We start from the raw sequence: 24,737 nt of genomic DNA on the forward strand, positions 1-24,737 counted from the left end.
CAAAGTGGCGTCAGACGGTTCCAGGAGGAATCGGGGGTTAAGAGTCTTGCTGATGGGCCCAGCAGTGACATCACTCTGCCAACCCCCCTCTCGCCCCCCAAGTTACTACCAGAATTTACAGGATAAAGTAATATAAATCCCACTGGAAAAAAATTAGATTAGCAGTTACTACTTTAGTAACTAAGCAAGCAAATGTTTATTTGATTTCAATGTCTTACAGCTGCTAATAATTTATTTCAATTTATTTTTATACAGCCCCTTTCACAACAAGGCGCTTTACCTGGATGAGCTGTGACACATCATAATCTCACTGAGGGAAAATGGGAAGATGACAGAAAACCAGATGACAATACAGGTTTGCTATAGAAAAAGCACATTCTTCAGTTAAAACGGCCGATAACAGATATTAACAGATTGAAAGTTTCTCATTCTTAAGCCTGAGCGTTGAGGAGACTCACGGGTTCTCTACAGATGTGTCTCTGATTTGTATTTTGTGCATTTATATACTTTTGTATCGCAGTCAATACCCTTTGTGGATAAAGTCCAGGGACAGTTTAAGGCTAAAATCCTAAAACATGTGGCAAGAAAACTTAGACGACTGTCCCAAAAATTTCCCAGAGCGCGTTTGCATGCTGCCGTGTGATAAAGCAATGAAATAACAAAGTTACATAGCCATGGAAACAGACCATCCTTAGTCCTCACAAGATTTCAATTAATTACCACAACTTGGCATTGACATAGCCGGATATGCAGAAGGAATGCAGGTTATGAAGCTCAGCAGAGGGCACGTGTCTCCTTAGCGGGGCTTGAGCCAGCGAGCCGTGTGATCAAGAGGCTCCTCCCACTTTCTCTCTCTGGCCATTCAGGAAGGCAGGTCATAGTGAAACATTTTTGCCATATTTTTCACTCCATGCAAGTGGGGTGTGGATTTCAGACAAAAGGCTTACACATAAAAAAAAGAAAAATGAAACTGACCAAACTTTCAAAGCAACAATGGTTGTATTAAATTCATCCTTTGCCTGGATAGTTGCCATACCTGTGTAAAGTCGCAGCTTGTACTTGCCAGAGAAATAAGCTCAAAAGATGATAAAAGTCAAACTAAGAAAGCATGAATGGAACATTTTACACAGTTAACACTGGTTATTAATACTGTGAATGAATGCTGTCAAAGCAGCAAGTGTACAATAAAACAATTCACTCATTAATACATGATTCCATTTTATTGTCATTAAATTATGAATGACACATTGATGTATATATAACAGCCATCCACACACTAAACTTACACATTACATTTCAGACAGACAGACAGATATTACATGTAGTGTTTTGATATGCGACAGTTGTTCTCAGTCTGTATAATCAATGCACCGTATACCTAGAAATACAATTCTTAAAAAACCTAACGGGTAACCATAAGGGCAAAAATAACAGCTGCACACAACAGTAGCGTGGGTCCTACCCGGTACTAGCTGGGTGTGTGTAATTAAAGTGACAAGTGCGTGTGTGCGATCCAGCGAGATATACGGGATTGTCGTATTAAGTGAAATCCAGCAGACGCGTCCTAAAGCTGCCGCACGCACGGCCATCCCGCCGGAGACAGGAAGAGCCGCAGACCGGTCCGGCCTCATTCCATACGGGGTATTGTCTCACCCCCGCCGCTGCCCAATCTCCGGCCAAAACAGCCGCTCGCCAACCCATCTTACTGCTCATCATTCTCACTAGCGTCACAGCGCTGAGTGACGGACGTCGCTAAGAACCAATCACCTCCTCGGTCTCCTTCAAACCGACCAATCGCCGCCGTCGGCCTGCAGGAGCCCGTCAGCATTCGTACGTACTGATGTTGTGTGTTCATGAAGTCAGCCCAGTTAATATTGACAATAGGGAGGAAAGCGATCGGCCGAAATCACGAAGACTGAAAACGGAGAGCAAAGTGGAAAAGACGGGGTTGCCCTGCAAGTAGCACAATCCGCGACAAGTCGGGAAATGCAATCCGTTTCGGCCTATCGCTGTGTATGAGCGTATTATGATCTATGGGACTCGAAGGATTATTTCGTTAGCAAGCAAGCTAAAGGGTGCTCGGGGTTCGCCTGTGTGAGAAAGGCCGGAGCATCTCGCCGGTGTTGTCTGCGCTCTCCCCCGGCCGCACAGGCTCGTCGGAGAAGGACTGAAAGCGCCAGCTTGCAGATACTGTGTAACAGGATCGCTCCTTACCACCGTACCCTCCGCGAAACATAGAGGAACAAGGTAAAGTGCCGCCCCGCCGGCGGCACGCCGCGCGCCCCGGCCGGCCGCGCGCCCCGAACCGTCATTTCAAAGCCCTAAACACATCATTTTCATGGGTTAGGAATACCGACGCCATAGGAAAGTAAGACGTGTGAAGAGTGTGATTTGGGGGCTATGTCGCTGCTTTACCTACACATAGTTTAGCTGTATGGTAGCTATTGGCAACTGTTACTCGGGAGTACAGGTCAGTTACCAGCAGCAGCGGTGTTACCGCCGAGTAACTAACAGCGTAACAGCAAGGCGATTATTTCTGAAGTGTAAGCATACTGGAGAGTGTCCCTGTGTTTATAGATTACATTATATTTAAACACATACACATATTCGTATGTGTTTAATAGATTTTTATTTAGGTTACTTTGATGTAACGATCAAATGCAATTTCCGATTGCGATGTCGTGTTAAGATCAAGCTCTCTTTTAAAATAGAGACCGTGTTAACAACTATGGTATTTCAGTTCAGGTTGTCATTTACCTGTGTGGTTAAATATACACCATAGTGAGCCGCGCCTAGCTCATTAAGCCGGTGACCGCCTGGGTTTGCCTGTTGACCTGTGAATGCTCCTGCAGATTGGGCAGGGACTGGAAAGTATGCGCCCCTCACCGCAAGCACGCACATGCGGCCATATCTCCACAGCTCTTAATTTACTGGCCCAGCAGAATTAATCCCTTAAGTTTATATTACACACCAGCTTTGGGTTTTCTGGTGTCCCCTGCTTGTGGGGGTTATCACATAGCTGAAGAATATGGATCTGTGCCCTCTGCTTGTATTTATTTATCTGAAATCCCCATATCATTCAGTAAAATCCTTTATTGGAACTATTAATGATAGCTAGTGCTTTTTCTATTCCTGGAATTTTAATTTTTTGCTTACTATGTTGGTTGTCCACATCTTCCATACACAGATCAGTGCTCCTCGTGTGTCAATGAAGAGGGAAAGTTGCCATTCAGGTGTGCTTTTTATGTAGTTCGTCCAAAAATTATCCACACAGTTGGGATATGTTTGTGTTGGGTTGGTGGTGGGGACCTCAAAGACCCCGAAGGAAAGCACTCTGGGGTTGTTTTTGGCAGATATAGACATGGTTTTTGCTTTCCAGGAGACCCCATAAGGAAGGTTCCAACCACGAGATTGTTCCTGGCTGCTATGTTTTGGTATCGGTCTGTGCTGATGAATACATTCATTTTCTTGGAAATTTGGCCTTTCCTGGTCTTCCTTAGTCAGTAGCTCCTCAGTAGAAGTCATGGGCCGCTTGGTTTCTCCCAACTGCCTGGGAACCTCCGTAAGTTTATGGGACAGAGGTTTGTGTCTCCAGCTTCTTTACTTTTCTGCAAGGAATGTGGAAGTGCTTTAAACACACGCACAGACTGACGTAGGAGACCTTTTGTTTTATTTTAAATGTGGTCTCTGGTAACATCTTCATTTTTAATGGTGGATGCAGTTCCATCCATCAGTCTTCCATAATCTGTTATCTAGAACAATGCTATGGTTATCAGGGACCCATTCCCAGGAAACGTAGAGCACAAATCAGTGGAGAACTCCCCTGTATGGGATGCCAGTCCATCGCAGCGTACGCAGTAACACGCACAATCGCAGTTTAAGGGCTTAAACTTGGTGACACTTCATTACTGTTGGAAAGACCCACACAGACACGGGAAAAACTTGCAACTTGGGTGTAGTTATGAATGTTCTTTAGTTTATGACGTGCTGAAATGTTATCACGTTCTCCTGTTCACTCTTCTTTTTATCCGCTTTTTTTATTGATGTACTGAAATGTGATGTATAACAGGCTGGGTGATAGGGCTGCTGCTGTGAAATTGGCATAGTTAAGTTGTCTAATTTAAGGGCGACATCTTTAGCGACCAGAATGAATCACCTAACATTAGTGATTGGGTGCGAAGGCCCTTTTGTGGAGTCAGGGTGGTTAATGTCGGCAGTGTCTCTCACTGTCTCAAGGCCATAAATCCCCATTGAAGCCTGACTATCTCAAAGTAAGCCTTCAGATCACTGAATCAACACTGAAGTATGGGCATGAAGTTTAACAGAACAAAACAATAGAAAAGTTAAAGACTTCAGCAAACATCTTCATTATAATGCCAGTTGTGTTACGAAGGTCAGTTTTTTGACGGATTTATAAGTGTTCTGAGAAATCTTAACAGAAGGAACCTTGGAACTGGACCTTAAAAGAAGTGTAAATTTCTTTGCAAGGGAGGACAGCTTAGAAAACAGGTTAGGAATCGTGATCTACAGCTATATCAACATCGCTGTTGAAAGGGAAGGAGGGAGCTGATGGGGTAGAGTGTCCATGAATGTTTTTGCAAGTATCTGACACTGTCAGATAAGGTTGTAATCTACCTTTCTGTGAATGGCACCAAGCTTTCACCGAACTTAAAGGGAGCTGCTTTTGCTGCCAGAGTTACGGGCCCCCGAAAGGTTTTTGCTTTCCCTCAAGTAGCTAACCGAAGCCTGAAGTTAGGAGTGATGGACACCCGTAGGGCTGCTCAACACACAGTGCATTGCTTGCCATTATTCTCCACTTCTCCACTGCTTTCCAGGAGCTTTTTTTCTGAATGATTTCCACATGCTTGCTGATGAGCTCCTGAGTGCCTCAGGTGTGACGAGCCAGAGTGAGGCTCCAGTTGACGCCCTTGCCTGGGATCATGATTATTCTCATTGCCTGTCAGGCCTGACCTAAGGTCTCCTGCAACACATCCCCTGTAGAACATAATGATTAATTAGTCCTATTGTGGGACAGTAGCGGTCTTCAAGGATGTAAACATCTCCTCACTCCCTTCCTTGGTGGTCATGCCATATACTGAAAATCAGGCTGCGTCTGACCGCTGTGACATAAAGCATAGTGGTAATCGTCTCTGGCTTTCTCCTCTGTTGTTTCTTATAATTTTACTTGAACTAACCGTTATTAATACTCCGATTATCCAGTGTGGAGTTTAAGGGAAGATCATGATAGCACTTCTCCAGCTGATGCATTGTTCTGTTATGTTGAATTATACAGGAAAAGCATGATGTCTGCTAACGCCGTTTAGTTCTGTTGACTTAAGATTTTTGGCTAGAATTGAGCTGCTATTTAAATTCACTAATACAGTAGCTTCCACTGTCTACGTTTCTGCATTAATTGATTTATTGACACATTGTCTTGGCTGTGAAATTGGCAGTCATATGGTGATTACGAGGGTCACAGGTTTAACATTTAAAGAATTTAAAATCTCTCTGGAGTGTCAGCTGTTCAAACCAGCCTTACTTTCTGTAATTGAAAATGTATTTAGATGAACAATTCCAGTTTTGAAGAGAAGTCTAAGTGGCCTGTTATAATTATCAAAGAACAGCCACGTGCTGCCGTAAATCAGTCCCTCATTGTCTATAATCCTGGGAGACTTGTATTCCCGGATGTTGTTTGCAAACTCACTCGAGCTGAGTAGTTTGCTCAGTCACGGTGTTGGCGAGTGGCTTAACCGAAGCGGTTCTGTGGGGGGCTTTTCCCGGCACTTTTGGGAATGAAGAGTGGAGAAGCATGAAAAGCTCGCTCTGCCCTCAGCGCTCTCGGAAGCAGTCCACCAGCTGCACCGACAGCTCCACCTTCCCACTTGGGTCTCTGCACCACCAGTCTTTGGGCACCCGCCACAGTCACTGCTCAGCTGTTCATTTTGGTTTCTTTTCAGAATCTATCAAAGTAGTGTGCTTCGGATGGCTTTGTCAGAGCGGAATTGCAGTGAAGGGCAGTGTTCTGCAGCTGAAACCCTACAGGAGCAGGTAGAGAAAACAGGGACAAAGGAAGTATGTGTTGCCTTAGCCGTTTGGGAGGTGCAGAGAAACCAGAATACGCTGTGAGATCTCCCCCAGTCCCTTCCTGGAACAGCGTGGTTGTTTGGTTCAGTTGTTGGTCTCTATCTCACCTGGATTGGCTGCACTCCTGAGCTGTGGTGAACGGCAGTGTGTGCTGTGTATTTGGGCTTCCCTGCACTTTTATCTCCATCGCTTTGGATTCATGTGTAAAATACACAGCCCTGGTATGGTGACTCACGGCACAGTCAGCCAGTGCGCAGGGCCGTTTGGCTCGGCCGCGCCGTAAGGGCTTCAATCCATTGAGGTGCAGTGGACCTTCCATACCACAGAGAGGAACTAGACATTGCGAAAGACGTGATGTCTCTGTTGACACCTAAAACAGGTTTTTTTTTATTATTGGGGGGCCAGCTTATACGGTAGCTGTACCAGATCTTGCCTGATGGTGTTACCTCACTAAGTGTGTGAGGTAATCGAGCTTCCACAAAACAGCTTGTGTTTGTTCAGTCTCATTGTAAAACACGCACGCTGTCATCGAAATTCTGGGTGAGCCGAAGGCTGAATTATGTAGTGCTGTATAGGCTGTCCGCTGTGCCATTTGCCCATTCTTTGGTAAATTAAGGTGGTTTTCGGTTAAAAGCTGTGCAAATGAAATGTTATGTAAAGTCGATCCATGAGTCTTGGTGGGACGTCGGTGGGAATTGAGGATTTCATGGTTACCCTCTGCAGCTCGGAGTACATTATAGTGAGCAGTGCCATGGAAGTTCTGGCCTAAGAAAGCATACGTAGGGGGTAAATTTATGCGGAGAATGGGCTGCTGCGTAACACATTTTGAAATCCAGCCTTATGAATTCTGCATTTTCATTGGTCTAAGCTTGCTTACTGCTGTGAGATTGTTGCAGGCACTAGTCAAACATTTTAACTAATGTGTTTGTATGCAGTAAGTACCTACCCCCTTGTAGTGACCGCAGCTGTGGGACTTTGGGACGGGACAGGGGGCCGCGTGCCTGCCTCCTTTGACCCCCCCCCCCTTCCTGTCGTGCCCGATTGGGAGGTCCTCTCTGTGGGTGTCCTTGCCCTCTTCCTCTCTCGCTTTGTCAGGATCTCAGTTTGTGCTTGAGACAGTTGGCTCACCCCTCAGTGTTTACATGTCCTGCTTCCCGGCCTTGCCCTCCTCACGGAGCACAGCCGGCCTTGTACACCCAGCTCACTGCCTGCTGTCTGTAGTCCTGCGTGTTGCTCTGATACAGCGCTTTGTAAATCACGTTGTTTAAACACTAAATGCACTAGAATTCTGAAAAGTAAGCAATGGTCAATGGTCTTTTCCGTTTTATGCTGCCCATATGTCTGTATTTTTGTTTGCGTTTGTGGAACACGTATATATTGTTAAATGTGCATATATGAATCCTACAGAATGCAGCATTTTCCATTTCTTTACATTCAGTTATATTAAGGAGTTACTTTTGAAAGTTAACGTGAGCTTGTTAGCAATCTAAATACTGTAACTTTAAATAAAGTACTTTGAGTACTTTGTTGAATGTAGCCCCTAATAAAGGCTGTTTCGCTGAGTATCCCGCAGTATTGATTGTGTTACATTTGCTCTTTTTCCCCAGAGTACTGAGGGAGTAGGTGCTGAGCTTTCAGCTTGCACATCCTACCTTCATCATTGCTGCTGTGTGTTTGAGTGTGCCGTTTGGAAATGCTTAAAAGTCACACTTCTTACACACCCCCCCTTTCTGGTCTTCCCTCCCCAGCAGGGCTATGTCCTCAGCAGCCACCACGCCTCCATCGGTGGACAAAGTGGATGGATTTTCTCGGAAGTCTGTTAGGAAGGCCAAGCAGAAGCGCTCTCAGAGTTCCTCTCAGTTCCGATCTCAGGGCAAACCCATTGAGCTTACTCCTCTGCCCCTGCTGAAAGGTACGGACCTCTTGACCGCCCCCCCATCCCCCTCCCGCCCTGCCCCACCGGCCCTTGCCACCAGAGTCTGCCCTGAATGCTGTTGAAAGCCTGGTGCCACATGTGGGGCCTGTGTAGCCTGCAGTTTGCTTTGGTTTTCATTCCTGCTGAGTGCTTAATTAATGAGGCCTTTCTTGCCGTGTTCCGTGGCTGTTTGTGTGATGAATTCAGCTTCATGACTTTCCGTGTTTCCGTGCTCCTGCGCTCGTACTTTACCGCATCCATCAGATGCATTTTGGTGAAGGATTTGGCTGACTGAGTTCACAGCAGAACTAAACTGGAACTGACATGCCTTCCATGTGTTATCTCCCCTTCTGGCTATAAAGATTGATTTTTAAACATGACATGCAAATTTTCAGACTTGTTTTGAATATTTGTATAATTTGAGTGAGTGGCTTGATTACACAATATAAAAAAAAGCATTAGAATTTCTTAATATGTGACTTGTGTTGTTTCCTGTCTGTGGTTCTGGGTGGGTGGGGTTTCTGTTTAAGGTGGAGTCAGTGTTGGTTCCCTTTATTAAGTCAAGCAAATAACTAGCAGTGGGGGAATCAATTCATTTACAAATTGCAGTTCTTTGAGGTGGTGATTTTTGTATTGGCACGGGAGTTAAAAGTTGATTTAATAAATTTAATCAGTTTAAATATAGGTTAGCGTCATGATGTTAGTCACTTGTGTTACTAATGATACATTTGCCCAGTTAAGGGACAGACATGCACGTTTGTGGCAAGTTACGATGACGAATAATCACGTGCGTGTTGATACTTTTATGCCACCGTCTCAGTGTAAAGTCTTTGCAAACTTTGAATTCTGTAAAGTATCGACACCTAGACACGAGTGGCTGTCGTCTTGGGTTCTCAGTTTGGTGCCATTTTGAAACGGTAGAGAGAGAATTTTTCTTGAAATTATTATTAAAACTGTGAACATAATAATGGTCTGTCAATAGTCCATTTGTCGACGTGACTCAATAACCACCTACACTGTAAACATAAATATATCAAATAAAAATTCATGAAGAGTGGAATCCATTGTTTCTGTAGTGACTAACACCCCTATTATGGAGGGTGTATTGTGACGGTATTCAATGTGGTCAATAGTGGTTGCTGGTATCTGTCAGTCACCCATGTGGGTGGGCTCTAAATAAAACATAACATCTGATTGGTTACATTGCAAACCGAGTCACAGCAGATCGATCCGTCCATATTTTGGTTGAATTCTCATTGCTAACCGCTTTTCGTCTCTTCCGTCCAGCTCTCCTAACTTTTGGATAACAGTTAAGCTGCCCTAATGTTCAGTGGCCACCACACAGTGTTAGCTATAGCTGAACTTATTTAATCCGTATATCTGCTCTCTTATTGCTTTTACACAATCAACAAAATGTATGGAGGCTTGCTAACAATGAAAATTATATTGATAATGCCTGACAATTTTAATGCTTGCTGGTATTTAAATGGTCATTTAGACAATCATTTAAATAACAATTTAAATTCTTATTTTAACAATAATTTAAATGGTATATTTATTTATTGAATATTGTCACAAAATACTCTCCATACCCTAAAGCCTTAGTTGTTATTTTGTGGCAGAAGTTCCTTAAATGTCACGGGAAGACTAGCTTGCTGTGGCCGAACCTGCACTCGGATAATGTCGTCTCGAATGAGTTAGCATGTTGGATGTGTTTCCAGTAACATATCCGAGTTTGGGTATAACAGAGCCGACACACAGTCTTCGACTAATCAGCTACTCTGTCTCTGGTGTTGGTGTAATTTAATGGGAAACCAAAATGTTCCCAAAGTACTTAAGTGACGTGGGAGGGTCTTTGACCTCCTGTAGCACTAGCAGTAACCACCTTACTGCCACAATTAGCGTAATGTTTTCTGTTTTGAACATCTGCTTGTGAGTTTAAGTTTCGCCCATGTCATAAATGTATTCATTCGGTTCATTGAAACAAAATGATGCAATGTTTCCTCTCGGATGGCTTTTCAGTAGTGGGGGCAGGCCCGCCGGAGCCACCCCACCCTCCACAAAAGGGTTTTGTTGTCCTTGAGTGATGCGTGTGCTTAGTACCCCGGCGGTCGAATCCAGTATCATCAGGTGTTAAATATGAAATAAAGTGACACTTCACTGGAAAACATTGGGGCATGTTTATTTATACCATTTGATACCTAACGCTTCGACCCACTACTTAGTCTGAGGCACTCTGCCCCCCCACTTCCCTCTGCCCCCCCGCTTCCCTCCCACTTTTTGCTTTCCTCCCACTTCCCTCTGCCCCCCGCTTCCCTCCCACTTTTTGCTTTCCTCCCCTTCCTTCTGCTCTCCTGCTTCACTCACTTCCACTAATCCTGCCTTTTAATTTGTATTACCTCTCTAATTGTATTACATTTGAGAATGAATAGCGTTTAGATAATTCTCTCACATCACAAGTATTTAACCACACAGCCAGTACGAACAGCAGGATATTGTAATAGACACCTCTAATATTACTTTTTCTAGAACCACAAAGCATCTTTCCCTCCTCACCTTCAGGGCATAGCTATTTTTTGGGGTCTAGAACAGATTTAGCTGCTTCAATGTTCCAAAAACACATTATTTTTTCATACAGTCATTTCTATTCACCCTCTGTCTGAAATGTTCTGCTAGAGTTTTAAGCCCCACCCACAGCGAGCCCATTGTGCTCTGATTGATCAGCTTGCCTTACATGGTCTGCCATTGGCACCCCTTTCTCCTGCTGCATACTCCATAACCAATAAGGATTGTGTTACAAGGTGATCTCCCCACGTTACGGAAGTAATGGCTGGAATTCCAGCGAGGTGTTACTCCTTTTGGCGTGTACTTTAGGGCTTAAGACTTCACACGCAAATAAAGCAATATAACACTAAAGGATAGGGAAAAGCTATTGTGCTCAGTGCTATCGGCACCACTGCTGCACACATACCGGGCCTCAAAGCTGCACCCCTCTGTAGACAGGAGCAGCATTCTCATGTAATGAGAGGTCAAAGGTCAGCTTCTCTGTGGGTGCAAAGAGGCAGAGCGAGAGGTAAAGGCACATGAACCTACGTAAACAGTGGGGAAAAAGGAGAGCAGACATGCAGAGACCACCTGATTCACTACTGCCAGGGTGATACTGGTGGCTTGTCCCACTTCTGAAGATAGTAGATTGAGGAAGTTCTGTGTTTGTCACAGAAGGTGCTTTCTCACCGGAGTTCAGAAACCTGGTGCCAAGTTCCTGGCTACTTTCGTGTGCTGTTTGTGACATTTATGCTAAATAAGAATGGGTGACACAAAATTTTGTGGATTAAACTTCACACATAGTTGGCAGCACCGTAACTAAATGCGACCGCTGTCACTGCCATTTTCTAATGGCGACCGCTGTCACTGCCATTTTCTAATGGCGACCGCTGTCACTGCCATTTTCTAACGGCGACCGCCGTCACTGCCATTTCCCGTGGTGGAGGGGGAGGGATTTAATCAGCTTATTCACCACTCTAATGCCACAACATTTATTATTGATTATTAAATCTAGCCCATAGATCGATCTTTTATTTTCCGTACAATAAGAAACAGGATGTAATGTTGTTCCATTCATCTCTACCAGCAAGTTTCACTGCTGGCACCCCTCAAGCGGCTCAGCTGTTCTCGGTAATGACGATAACACACAAAAGTACGTAGCTCAATATTTGCACCACTAATATATATGTTTGTTATAATTAAGTGACATAAAGACGTACATGATGAGATGAAAAGCAACAGGAAAGTCAGAGCAGAGGAACATTCAGGTTTGGTGTATTGAAATGCTGTTCCACATAGAGAGAGAACATGCATTTCATTGTAATTGAGATACAGAAATAATTGCATCTGTTTTGTTTTTGCTCTGCTACTTCTGTCTATTTTTCCTTGCGCTTCTGTAGAACTTCTAAGTTGGTGCAGGTGCTTGAGGTTAACCAGTCAGCAAAGTTTATCACTATAAGTCAGGGGCTGCACGACTAAAGATTTTTTAAAAACTCGATAGTTATGCCGTGAAAGTGGTCGACATTGACTGTTTGCTGATGTCTGGTAAATAATGAGTTTGCCGTGTGCAGGAGGCTTAGGCTGTAATTGGCTTGAACCTTGAGTCATAACACGGATGTGGAGCTGTAACTCGCAGCAGGAGAAAGCGATATGAATGCCGACAGCATGTCCGAGTTCCGCATGACAGACAGTCTTGCTCTTTATCCGCTACTCTCTCCAGTGTAATTAACTGGGAAACCAAAATGCGCCCAAACTACCCATTATGACTGACTATAACCAGCATTAGTCATAATCAGCTCTCAGCCACACTCGGCGTGTGTCGAACATCTGAGTTTGGGTTCCTCTTTTGTCAATAAATGTTGGAAAAATTAATCTGCTTAATCGATCCCTTCACAAGCGTAACCTGCCGGCACTTGAGGGTTATCAGGCTAGTTTTTAGTTAATATTGACAGTTAATACTGCAGAGCCCCTGGTTTTGAGCTAACAGATCACCAGCATATTATTGAGATAAGAAGAATGTCCATATAACCTGAATATTTGCCTGGTGCCGCACATTCCTGTCTAGTTTGGTATTTACAGGATATTGAGCTTCTTACGTTGCATGGCTTGGCTCTCAGAGACAGGGTTCTCTCATAAGAGGTGTTTTTACTGAACACGTTTGCAGGGGGAGGAGCCAGTTCAGGATGAGTCCACATGCTCTGATTTCTGTTTGGACCTGGCCTGAGAGCCATGTGCTCAGAAGCGTCTAACCTCTCCCGCCCCCTTGCCTGTGACACAGTGCTGCTGTTGTGCAACCCCCCAGTGCTGTGGCCGCACAGACAGCAGGTGCTGCCTTCTGTGGTTAAAGGTGCTCTAACGATGCTCTTGTGCCACCCTTCACCCTGTGTCCCTCTGGCATCAAAACAGCCGCGGTGGGCTTGCTGTCCAAAAAATCAGATGCAGCAGCAAGCCAGAGGGATAAACATGTGTGATTTACTTCAGCTGTTTACAAAGGCCATGTGCTGTACATCTGAACCTCAGCAAGAGCTGATGTTCTGTAGGAAGCTCTGGGTTGGACCTTGCCGACTCGCTGGCCACGCCGCGCTAATGTGGAAGTTATGCAGAAGTCTTGGGAAAAGAGAGTAATGTAGTGAGGCAGAATTCAGCAGATGGAGTCGATGTATATAAAATAATTCTATTAAATGCACTAATGAGTATCATTGTGCTTGTGTCTCCATATTTCTACTATTAATTGTACTATGTGTAACTGTACGTTGTTTGTATGGTGCTATGTTGCTACTAGAAACTGAATTTCCCAGAGGAACCTTCCCGAGGGGTTAATAAAGTTGTCTGTCTCTGTCAGACAGACAGACAGACAGGTCGAATGATAACCGATATACTTTTATTTAATATCTCCGGCAATGAAACTTGCCAGCGCTTGTCGGTTGAATAGCATTGTAAGTGGGTTACATTGTTTTTTATTCTCTGGAAAATGAAAGATCAACCTGCTGGCCAGTTGTAATAATGAACTTTAGACTTGTCAGGAGTCACATCATTAAAATATAAATAAACTAGCAATATAATGTATTTAGTATAAAAAACTAATAAAATGACTGCTTCTTCTGCCATTGTTCTGGGGGTCGGGGGGGGGGGGGTGTAGTTTTCTATGAAATGATGTGTGACGTTTAACCCCCGAGCTTTTTGCGCCTCCCATACTAATGTAACATAAAGTGAACAGTTCCTGTTGTGCAGTGGAAAAATGCAAAAGTTCCTGGTCAAGACAGCCTTTGAACACAGAACCAGGAACTAGGTTCCTGACCTTCGGTAGGAAAGCACTTGTACTGATTATGTTTATCAGCCAGCAGCAGCTAATGTTACAGGCCAAGTTATTTTCCACAGTCGCTGCGGGGAAAGAAAATCATTCATCTGCTTCATGTGGTGTTGACATGAAAAGTGATCCATGCCCTAATCAATGCATAATTCATAAGCTTGTTCTGTAATTTAATTATTTAAAAATGAAAATGAATGAATGAATGAAAATGCTATTATTATCATTAATAAATGAAAATGGTGAGCAGTAATAGATTATGACCCTGTCCGTCAAAATAACAGAAGAAGAAAGTTTAACACAGATGCTGGTGTGTTTATCAGAGGAGGAGTGAAAATCTGTCGTGTTCCTCAGCCGCTTTGACATATTTAACCGGACATTGTAGCTCAGCTATATTTTTTTCTGCACTTGTAATTCTGCAGTGTTAAAGCTGTCTGGAGAATGTGGTGTGCAGTGCATTGGGAGGGAAAGCCGTCCCGCCACTGTAGTAGTAAAGCTGTGGTTAAAGCCAGGCGGGGCTTTGAACTAGCAGTCTGCTAGTTAGTCATCATTTTGACTGAAACCTTAACCATCCTGAGCTGGTGGAGTATCTCTGATAGCCAGCACTGGCAGTGGGGCCCGTAGCCGTCCCGTGCTTCTGACAGGGGGAGCGGCTGGGCGGAATCACAGCCGCCTGCAGCCGAGTACCGCAGAGCCAGCTGCTAGCATGAAACCGGCGCCCTGCTTATCTTGCCGTGTGAGCCTGGATCGCTGGCACGTTGTTGATACGGTAGCCATGGTTCTCCAAACAAGGCCCTCTGGTCAGGGGTCTGTGGTATGTATCATGGACGCCTTTATATTTGTACGCGCTCCAGGCAGCTCACGACACAGGCATGGCTGAAAATGCCCAACGATGTGGTAATTGGAGACGCAATGCTAATTTGTGGTAATGAGTTTCCGGGTTGGGGCACGTCATGCTGAGAGGTTCCAGTCATCTGTGGGTGTTACTGCATCCCCGGCCAGTCAGGGTCTCCTGACGTGCACTGCATTAGACACGAGGTCTGTCGATGCCCGGACGTAAGCCATGGCCTGGGTGTTCCTGAAATCCCACATCGTGGATGGCCTCCCTGCCGGGCCCTGAAGGAGAGGGGGTCTTAGCTACGGTCTACTTTGTCTGTCCTGAACAGAGGAGCTCCTCGAAATGGCACACGGCCTCCGGTTTCAGCTTTTCTCCAAGGGTCTGTAAACCTGAGCAGGACTAAGGAATCTGACTGGGGCACCGTAAACAATCGCTCGCCTGGCTTCATTCTCAGAAGGAGTTGAGACCAGAACATCGAGGGGAAGGCCAGCAGGGTGGGGGTGGGCAGGAGAGTGGCTGTGTGCCGGCAGAGGGGGGCCACGTTGGGGCTGGGGGAGCCTCCTGACCCAGTCCCATCTCTGCAGGGCGGCTCGTGTGACAGTCAGCGCAAAAGTGGCCGTTTAGAGAATAGTGCGCCGTTCTGTATGAGCGTTACAGCACTGCCAGCTGACGCTGTGACAAGGCATGTAACAAGGTAACAAGGCTTCCTAGATTGACATTTCTGTCCCTGTTTCTGCTTGCAGGGCTTTGTTCCATCCTGACCCTCATAAGAAGTGAGGTGAGACTAGGTTATTAGGAGGTAATCTGCCTGTAATAACTATACCAGACCTTTTTGGTCAGTACAGAGTACAACTGCATCAATAAAATACAGACATGGCCAAAATCAAGAGACCACTTTATATTTTTTTTAAATCTGCATTTTTAAGTCCTGGTATAATCATAGTTGTGCTTACAGACGGCTACGCTTAGCGGCAGGTTGCTTCCAGGTTCAAAATTTCTAAGACAGCAGCACACAAGAATAAGGTGAAGCAGGAGACACTGGGAGTGACCAGAAACCAGCCAGGTAAAGGGTGGAAGCGACATTCTAATGCCAGAGACGACCGTTAACTTATCCTACAGTTTCTCAGGAATCATAAGATGACATCAAGTGACCTTCAAAAGGAATGGGAATCATTAAGTACAGGTGTGAAGTGCACTGCTAGGACAGTTCATATCAGGCTCCTAGAAGCAGGACTGCAGTCTCATGAAGCATGGAAGAAGCCCTTCATTAATGATAAACAGGGAAGAGCCAGGCTGCAGTTTGCAATAAAATATATATAATTCAGACACACACCCATAACCTGACCTATGAGTGAAACAAAAAAATTGTGCTGTGGTCTCTTATTTTTTTCCGCAGCTGTATTAATAAGTCAACTAGAATTGATTACCTTAGCTGGGCTAATTTGGGCAGCTCAACCAATACTATAAAATTACTATTTATTTTATCTTGCCATTACTTCAGACGTTATTCAGATGTCAGAGCAGTGCTCTGCATCTCATAAAAATGACAATAAATCTTTGCTTTACAACATGGAATTATATTGATGCATTGGGAGTCTGGATTTATAACTAAGTGCTGAAGACTGCCTTGCGGAGTGACACACCCCACCAGGTGGGGGCGGGAGACATCTGAGGGGGAAAGGGCTATTCTGCAGTGTTGCCTGGTAACAGGATCAGCGCACAGTCAGTACTAAGGAGCTGGGCGGTGTTGCCTGGTAACAGTGTCAATGCACAGTCAGTACTAAGGAGCTGGGCAGTGTTGCTTGGTAACAGGATCAGTGCAGAGTCAGTACTGAAGAGCTGCTCAGTGTTGCCTGGTAACAGGATCAGCACGCGTTCAGTACTGACGAGCTGCTCAGTGCTATGGAATGCTGATTTCATTAGATTAAAAATCTATTATCAAACAAGATTATCATCAAACAAGATATCAGAGGTGAAATGAATGCTGTGCCACTTAGATTTCTGCTTCTGTGATAAAATTTGTTACAGGGAATAGACAACTTGAACTGATGGTTCATTTGTTGTGGTTTTTTAATTTTTGATTGTGACATCATCATCATTTTAGTTTCTCTAGTGCTGATTTTGTTGGCATGATGTCTAAAATGTAACCAGATTAATAATGTCCATAACGGACCGTATGAGGATCTCCAAGGAGCTGGATTTAGATATTTATAAGGAGCCTGATTTATACTTCTGTGTAGAATTTATGCCGCAGGTAGCCGTGTGCCCTACCTCCTGCCTTGTGCCATGATCCACACCGTAGCCTGAGACGCACCTCCCCAGAAATGTGACTGCAGGCGTCAGGCTACAGCGTCTCATTCACAGGGGGCCGGTGTGTGTGCAGGTTTTTGTGATGACCTTTAGGTCAGCTGTTCAGACCCACGTGTGTGGACTCATCAGTCTTCGATTTAGTAATGTAGGTGCATGTCCAGAACATGGTTGCTGAGGAGCAGGATATTGGAAGTTGTACAGTAGTCTGTAGAATTTTGAACTGATGGTGCCTTTTGTCCCACAAGACAAAAATCTGCAAAACAGAGAAATACAATTGTACCTCTTTACCTGATAGCCTTATTTTATTTTTGTCAACGGTCTGGCGGGTATGGAACATAACCTCTTAACCAGCCAGACGAGAACCGCCTCTGCTCATGGTTGCATGGAACCATGACCGGAACCACAGCTTTGTCATTGAAAACGGTAATGAAATCGGCATGACACGCTCTCTGACGGATCCCTGGTCAATTAGACTCTTCCTTTCCCATGACTCAATAGACGTTCCATCATATTTTCTTTCAGTATAGGAAGGGCCTCCTTGCAGATGGATGTGCTGATTGGCCCTGTTGGGTTGATTGCCCATCTTATCTTGCAGGTCAGATTCCCATGTGCTGTAGTATGTTCAGTGATCGCCCGTACTGTGGTTTGGTTTATCTAAACTTGGGCTGCCGTTCTGTCTAAGCCGTACTCTGCCTCATCTCACGTGTTTCCTGGTACAGTCTTCAGGCTCTCTGTGACCTGGCATTGGGGGAGCTCTTCTGGCTGGATGGATGGATGGATGGATGTATGGAGTAGTTGTAGATGATGATCTCTCTTTCTCCTGGCTTCCCTGCAGACGTTCCGGCATTGGAGCAGCCGGAGCTCTTCCTGAAGAAGCTGCAGCAGTGCTGTACGATCTTCGATTTCATGGACACGCTGTCGGACCTCAAGATGAAGGAGTACAAGCGCTCCACCCTTAATGAGCTGGTGGACTATGTCACGGTCAGCCGGGGCTACCTGACGGAGCAGGCCTACCCAGAGGTGGTCAGAATGGTGAGGGGCTCCATCAGTGAAACCCAGTAGGGCTTCTTTGCACCTATCGGTAGTCCGGCCCCTTCCCAGGTCATTGGGTAGTGGAATGTCACTCCCGATGAAAGGCGGGGATATCATTTGATGAAGGCCCAGTCATTGTTTGGACGACTGTCAAACAAATTAGAACAGAGCTCTGTTCTGCTTACTCTATGGACAGTGTGTGGCTCAGGGGGCTAAGCCTGTGTGCCTGTAATCAGAAGGTCATCGGTTCAAACCCAGCTTCCTGGGCACCCAAACAGGTCGCCTAACGGCACAGCATTAAGGCAGCCAGGCAAAGGCCCGAAAAGGGCCAGGTGCCCCCCATACTTTCTGTAGTGGTGTCAGGCATTATGTGGGCAAAGGTGAAATCCTAGTGAGATCCAACCACATCTGCCATGGTGGAGGAAGGAAAGGGAACCTCTGGGTGCACTAGCAGCCCACCTTGGGGCTCAGACACTGTGGGGAAATTTAGGGACCAAGGGTTTGGAGCACAGGAGGACGTGTGTGAGAGACCTGCACCTACAAGAGAATGGGGATGAACAAATATGCTTTATTTTTTAATTTTATAATCTTGTTCAGGTTAAGACAAGGAAGTTAAATTCACTGCCCTTGAATAGTAACATTTAGATCACCTTTTTATAAAAGGTTATATTTTTCTTTTATTGCTTACTCTTCATACTTAATATGTATCCATTAGGATTCATCGTTACATAAATAATTCACTATTTTAAGAAATCCTCTAAATGCAGATTTGCTTTGGAAGCTGTCCCTGAGCTCGCCATTAGAGGGCAGTAAAACGGCACAGCACTGCCAGCCGGCTTAAGGCTGGTTCCTACTTCTCCGCAGAAGCGCAGCACTCGCGTCTCCACTCTGCGTGTGTGTACACAGACACAGTCATAGTCCTGTCAAGCCACGTACTTTGCACATGCGCAAAACGTGTTGTATTTATATTTTTACAATAATATTAATTATTCTGGTATCCCCCGCACACGTACCACAGCGGTGAGGTCTGTGTCCGTTTCTCTATGTTTTATAAATTCAGAGAGTCGGCTCACTTTGGTCAGCTGGCTGGCATAGATTGTCAATTCGAGACGAGTCTGCACTTGCACACACACACACGCACACATTTACATGTATGTAAGAGTTTTATTACCTTGTAAATAGTCTGTAGGGTTTGCAAACTACCCCAGCATTCGTCAGAAGCATCCATGTTGGTGTTTCATGTGGTTGCTAGCGAATGGATCATGTGCAGTGTGTGCTGAGCTGCACCACTGCAGGCGCTCGTCCGCTGAACCGCCGCTGTACGCGTGTGTGAACCAGCCTTCCCTCCTGCTCTCGCCTTCTCTTCTGAGTCTTGGCTGTTTTGGCCTCTCACCTTCTGCTCCCCACAGACATTAACATGGTTTTCTGATGCACACTAGGTGTCCCACAATATTTTCCGGACCCTTCCTCCCAGTGACAGTAATGAGTTTGACCCCGAGGAGGATGAGCCGACGCTTGAAGCATCTTGGCCACACCTGCAGGTAATGGCCGCCTTCCCTCGCAGTGGGGGTCTTCTCGCTGGCTGTCGTGAGCACCCTCTGCTTTAGATTGGGGGTGGGTCATTCTAATTATTCTTGAAACACTATCTGCCCCCCCGCTCTGTATGCTTTTGTCTCTGTTTGGTTTGATTTCAGCATCTGTCTTCTCCTTCATACCTGGATCAGTGATTATGTCCCAAGACCTACCGCGGAAAGCCGAAATTACTGATAATGGCGAACAGTCCACGCACATTACTTACATTAAGACCACTTGTGTTAAATGGAGTAATGATGAAATACATTGCACGTTATAGTACAGTACTATAAAACTCGCGAATAAAAGGGATTCCGACGTTTTAGTGCAATTCTCAAAAGTACTACATAGCAATGAAATATCATTCAAGATATTTCAAGATATAGCAAGTCATGCGCTTTATACCCCTCAAAGGACAAAAGAACAACACAAAACAGGCTGCTGTTACATGTATTTGTTCATCACCCGTGATGGGAAACATTTGTCTAAGCCTGTTGTGCTCCCCGACTTACAGCCTGTATTCAACTGGCACGTGCTTTGAAACTTATGAACCATTTATTCCTGGACTTTTTAAACTTTTTTTCGGACCGTGGTAAAACCGCGGTTACTGAAGCCAGGAAAATGGGGGGTTTATACATTTCGACTTTGTCCACCCTGCCTTGGGTATATTGTTAAATTGTTTAATTTAAGATAACACTGTTTCCTTGTTCTTCCAGTGACTGCCAGGTCAAAACAGTTGATAAGCTGCAGTGTTTCTGCTTTTACTGCCATGCTGGTTTTATTTAGCACGAGCTTCAGGGAGGCATCGCAGCTTTTCCTCAGCCTGGTGTCCCGGAGAATAAGCCTCTGCTTTCTCTGCCCCTGTAGCTTGTATATGAGTTCTTCATTCGCTTCTTGGAGAGTCAAGAATTCCAGCCCAGCATTGCCAAAAAATATATAGACCAGAAATTTGTATTACAGGTGAGTTTCTTTTGGAGATGGTCTCCACCCGGGCTGTGAATGTGTCCCTGTGTGTGTTTACACTCTCCTACTGTGTGGGTGCGAGTGAGCATGCTTTACGTGCCTGCCTGTCCCTCTTGTCCTCTTCCAGCTCCTGGAGCTCTTTGACAGTGAGGACCCCCGGGAGAGGGACTACCTGAAGACAGTCTTACACAGAATTTACGGGAAGTTCCTGGGACTGCGGGCTTTTATACGAAAACAGATTAACAATATTTTTCTACGGTAAGCGGCGGGGGTGGCCGCTGTCGGTGTGGTAGTCATTTTGATGACATTGCCGTAGTGACATCACTATGGCGGCAGCCTCCAGCTGCATCTCTGACACCTGCCTTCCAAACTCTGTTCCCGCAGTTTTGTGTATGAAACTGAGCACTTCAATGGGGTGGCGGAGCTGCTGGAGATTCTGGGCAGGTTAGTGCCTGTGTCTGGCACGGAGATGCTGCATGCTGAATGCCTGGCCCCCATAAGGCGGGAAACTCTGCAACTCTGCATACTCACTGTACAGTTTAGTCCATTTGCTGAGTAATACACCCTAACATTTTAGTGGCATTTCTACTGCAAGACAATGGTTTAGTTTTTTTCCACCTGGCTGTTTTTACTTGACTTCAGTCTTGTCTTGCTGTCAGTTTTATGAAAGGCACAATGTACCTTCTGTTCCTCGCACAGTTCCCCAAATGTCATCACATCTCTGGTCTGTAAACCCTTCAGGCAGCATAGCCGCTGCTCTCCTTGCCGTCGCTGGGCAGGGTCCCGCAGGGTCGGCTTGGTTTATGTGTGAGCGAGTGGCTCGGTGGCCTTGCCTGCGACTGACAGGCACTTTCTCTTGCTCCGCCCCCTCAGCATCATCAACGGCTTCGCCCTTCCCCTCAAAGCAGAGCACAAGCAGTTCCTGGTCAAGGTGTTGATCCCGCTGCACACCGTCCGGAGCCTGTCGCTCTTCCATGCACAGGTGGGCGGGGCCAGGCGGGGTGGGGCGGAGCTTCCAGTTTACCTAGGGTCTCTGCTCTGTGAAAGGGAAGCCTGTTGGAATCTGTCGTTATAAATCAAATGGGCTGTAGGTTGTAATTCTTCCTTATCTCTTTTCCAGTTGGCCTATTGCATCGTACAGTTTCTGGAGAAGGACCCAACACTAACAGAGCCGGTAATTAGTACGTCATGGAGCGGACGCTTTATGTAGAAAACAGGCTGGATTTTACAGTGCTGACATGCTTCTGTTCTCTTTCAGGTTATCAGAGGTTTGCTAAAGTTCTGGCCAAAAACATGCAGTCAAAAAGAGGTAATGATCTGATATGATCTGCGGTCCTCACTCTTCTGCCTGAGAGACTATATCAGCACTCTGAGTCTAAGTCTAGCAGGTCCCCGGAGACCGTCTGCGGAACCACTGTGTTCACTAGGGTCTCCCCTAACCCCGCACCAGGTGATGTTCCTTGGCGAGCTTGAAGAGATCCTGGATGTGATTGAGCCCACACAGTTTGTCAAGATTCAGGAGCCTCTCTTCAAGCAGATCTCCAAATGCGTCTCTAGTCCACACTTCCAGGTGAGCCCTCCCCGGTCGCATTTGTGGTCTCTGACCCCTTTCCCAAAAAGCATAACTGTTTTTAGAGAGTTGGATGTACTTTCCCTTTTCCTAGAAGATGTATTTTGAATCTGTCACAGGATTGTGTATGCTCTGCACAGGACAAGAGAATCTCTGGACATGTAGCGTGTGTGAAAGTACAGATCTAAGGTCTCATGTCGTCCACAGGTTGCTGAGAGGGCCCTGTACTACTGGAACAACGAGTACATCATGAGTCTGATCGAGGAGAATTCAGCTGTGATTCTGCCCATCATGTTTGCCAGCTTGTACCGCATTTCCAAAGAGCACTGGAACCCGTGAGTGTCCTCTCCCGTGCTGAGCCATTCCCTCATCCCTCCATCCCGGCTGCTTGAGTCGGAAGTGTGCTGGAGCCTTTCCATGCTGTTATTTGAAAGAATATTTAGTTCTTTCTCCTCTTTGCTGAGTTTTATACTCGGTCTGTGGTCTGCTGTTGTTCACATGCAGGGCGATAGTAGCCCTCGTCTACAACGTGCTCAAAGCGTTCATGGAGATGAACAGCCTGCTGTTTGATGAGCTCACGGCATCCTACAAGTCCGAACGCCAGCGGTAAGAGCAAGTGCCCGTATGACCTCCCTGGCGTCAAGAAAAAATCAGCAGGATGAAGCTCAGTGTTTCATGGGCTGACATGTAGGCCCAGGCGTCTCCGAGCTGTGAGCCATTCAAAAGCCTGTACAGTTGTGGTTAGTGGGCGGTGTATTGGCCAGGAGAAGCCAGGTTGACTCCTTAACAGTATCCCTCCACCCTCCTGCAGCGAGAAGAAGAGGGAGAAGGAACGAGAGGAGCTGTGGAGGAAGCTGGAGGACCTGGAGCTGAAGAAGGGCATCCAGAGCGATGGCATCATACCCACTTAACAGCGGCGGGTGCTGTGCTGTGCAATGGTTAGCCCCCCCTGCTCTCCCCGCCCCAGGCAGGTGGAGGACCCCCCCCCCCATCGTGCGACTTACTTTATGGTAGATCCAAACATCAGTTTCATTATTTCAGCCACAGTGTAAATAACTTTTGTCCTCTTTTTTTTTCCCTCCCTCTTAAAAATATTATGCTAAATGGAAGACGTAAAAGGACAAAACGCGTAACAAACGGAAAAATTTTGTGGCAAAAACAGACTTTGGACTGTAGAATTTGAACTTTTTTTCTGTAAAGGGAAAAAAAACACACACAAAAAGATTATTTTAGTAAGCTCAGCCCCAACCCTCCAAAAAAAAAAATAAATTCTTGCACCAGCCCCCTCTGCTCTGATGAGCACCTTGTACATTTACCTCATTTGGGAACTGGGACTCCCTGGCTCCAGAGGGCACAGGTGTGGGCCAGACGGGGCGTGTCCTGCCCCCTTGGACACACCCACTCCTCCTAGGACTCCTCCCTCTCTCCTTCCTCCAGCATGAAAGATTTGCTGCAAGGTTCTCTGCTTCTAAGCAGAGCAGGATCCGCAACAGGAAGATGGTTCTTCACCCAGAGGACATCATAGCTCAAGAAGCAGGTCCCAGGGGGACCTCAGGAGGAACCGAGAAAACCAAAAATGAAAGTTAAAATTCATCTAAAGAACTTTTGTTTTCTGTTTTTACTTCATTTTTTGAGTTACATCACTGGACATCTGCCAGCCGTGTGTGTTCCTGTGGGTTCGTCAGCGTGGTCTGCAGGTTCTGCTCCTTCCGGGCCATCAGTAACCTGTGAAGTTGACCTTCGCAGGTGGAAGGGGGACCTGCAGCCCTTTGAGGTTCTGGGTTCCTCTGGGGAACCTCGAGTGTTGAGAGGGGAAATGTTCCATGTCTCGGTTTTCCATAGTATTAAGATTCTATAAAATGTTATTACATGCAGTACACTGATCTTTTCTCTTAACAATTTAGACTATATTTTAATAAGAACAGTTCATAAGAGGTAAAATTAAAGGAGCCCTCCTGCTATTATCGCTGTTATTTTTTTACCTTTTTAAAGGGTGGGGGTGTGGTTGAGGGAGGGGCTCAGCTCGGCGGGGTTAGAGAGCTGGCGGAGAACTCCACGTTGGATCCACTGTACTGTTGGCATTGAGCCCTTTCACATTCATTGAGTGCTTAAGGATGGGCCTGGTATGAGAACATCATTTAAAAAGGGTTAGATAAATAAGGAAAAAAATGTCTAATTATTTTAAAAAATAAAGAAATATTAAATTAAACTTGTTTTGTGATAAACAATTCAGTACATTTGCTTTATTTTGTAAGGGTTGAGTTTGTGTGTCTGTGTCTGTGCTATGCGTGTGTTTGTATTTGTGTGTGTGCCGTGTGTGTGTTCTGTCTTCATAAGCAGCTTAGATGAGGCTGTTCTCCATTTGTCCTGACTAGTAACATTCACTGTTGGACACATCCACCTCCGGCAAAGCTTGCTGTGTACGACACACTTCAGCACTTATATATTTTTTTCCTGGCTGCTGCACTACAGTACAGCTGAATTGTCTTTCAAACCACGAAATAGGTGACTTATCTTTGGTTGCTTTAAGGACTAAGTGGAATCATTCTCCTGTCGTTGATGCTTAGTGACGATATCGGGCCCCAGCCTCATGTTACAACAG

At 45.6% G+C, this 24,737-nt stretch overlaps 1 protein-coding gene across 6 annotated transcripts; it reads left to right on the forward strand.

Annotated features, from left to right (window-relative positions):
• The first annotated feature begins 1,815 nt into the window (after positions 1-1,815).
• Positions 1,816-24,363, forward strand: LOC125714757 (serine/threonine-protein phosphatase 2A 56 kDa regulatory subunit epsilon isoform). 6 transcript variants are annotated; one of them, XR_007383834.1, is made up of 15 exons: positions 1,816-2,247; positions 7,833-7,996; positions 17,834-18,030; positions 19,470-19,571; positions 20,470-20,562; positions 20,693-20,823; positions 20,950-21,009; positions 21,439-21,547; positions 21,686-21,739; positions 21,824-21,874; positions 22,016-22,135; positions 22,343-22,470; positions 22,640-22,741; positions 22,947-23,102; positions 23,246-24,363. XR_007383834.1 is itself a non-coding variant. In XM_048985673.1 (15 exons), the coding sequence occupies exons 2-14, from the start codon at positions 7,840-7,842 to the stop codon at positions 23,044-23,046; spliced, it is 1,404 nt and encodes a 467-aa protein (XP_048841630.1). In that variant the 5' UTR covers positions 1,816-2,247; positions 7,833-7,839; the 3' UTR covers positions 23,047-23,073; positions 23,246-24,363. The 6 variants fall into 6 exon arrangements, 5 of the variants coding, with proteins under 5 accessions (XP_048841630.1, XP_048841626.1, XP_048841627.1 ...); XM_048985673.1 differs by having other exon boundaries at positions 22,947-23,073; XM_048985669.1 differs by having other exon boundaries at positions 22,947-24,363.
• Positions 24,364-24,737: the final 374 nt, after the last annotated feature.

This window comes from Brienomyrus brachyistius, chromosome 19 (genome assembly GCF_023856365.1).
Source record: "Brienomyrus brachyistius isolate T26 chromosome 19, BBRACH_0.4, whole genome shotgun sequence".
Classification (NCBI taxonomy): Eukaryota; Metazoa; Chordata; class Actinopteri; order Osteoglossiformes; family Mormyridae; genus Brienomyrus; species Brienomyrus brachyistius.

Coding starts and splice junctions, on each gene's coding strand:
- LOC125714757 (XM_048985669.1), top strand. CDS start 7,840: ATGTCCTCAGCAGCCACCACGCCTCCATCGGTGGACAAAGTGGATGGA. Junction 7,997..17,833: donor TCCTCTGCCCCTGCTGAAAG/GTACGGACCTCT, acceptor GCTTCCCTGCAG/ACGTTCCGGCATTGGAGCAG. Junction 18,031..19,469: donor ACCCAGAGGTGGTCAGAATG/GTGAGGGGCTCC, acceptor GATGCACACTAG/GTGTCCCACAATATTTTCCG.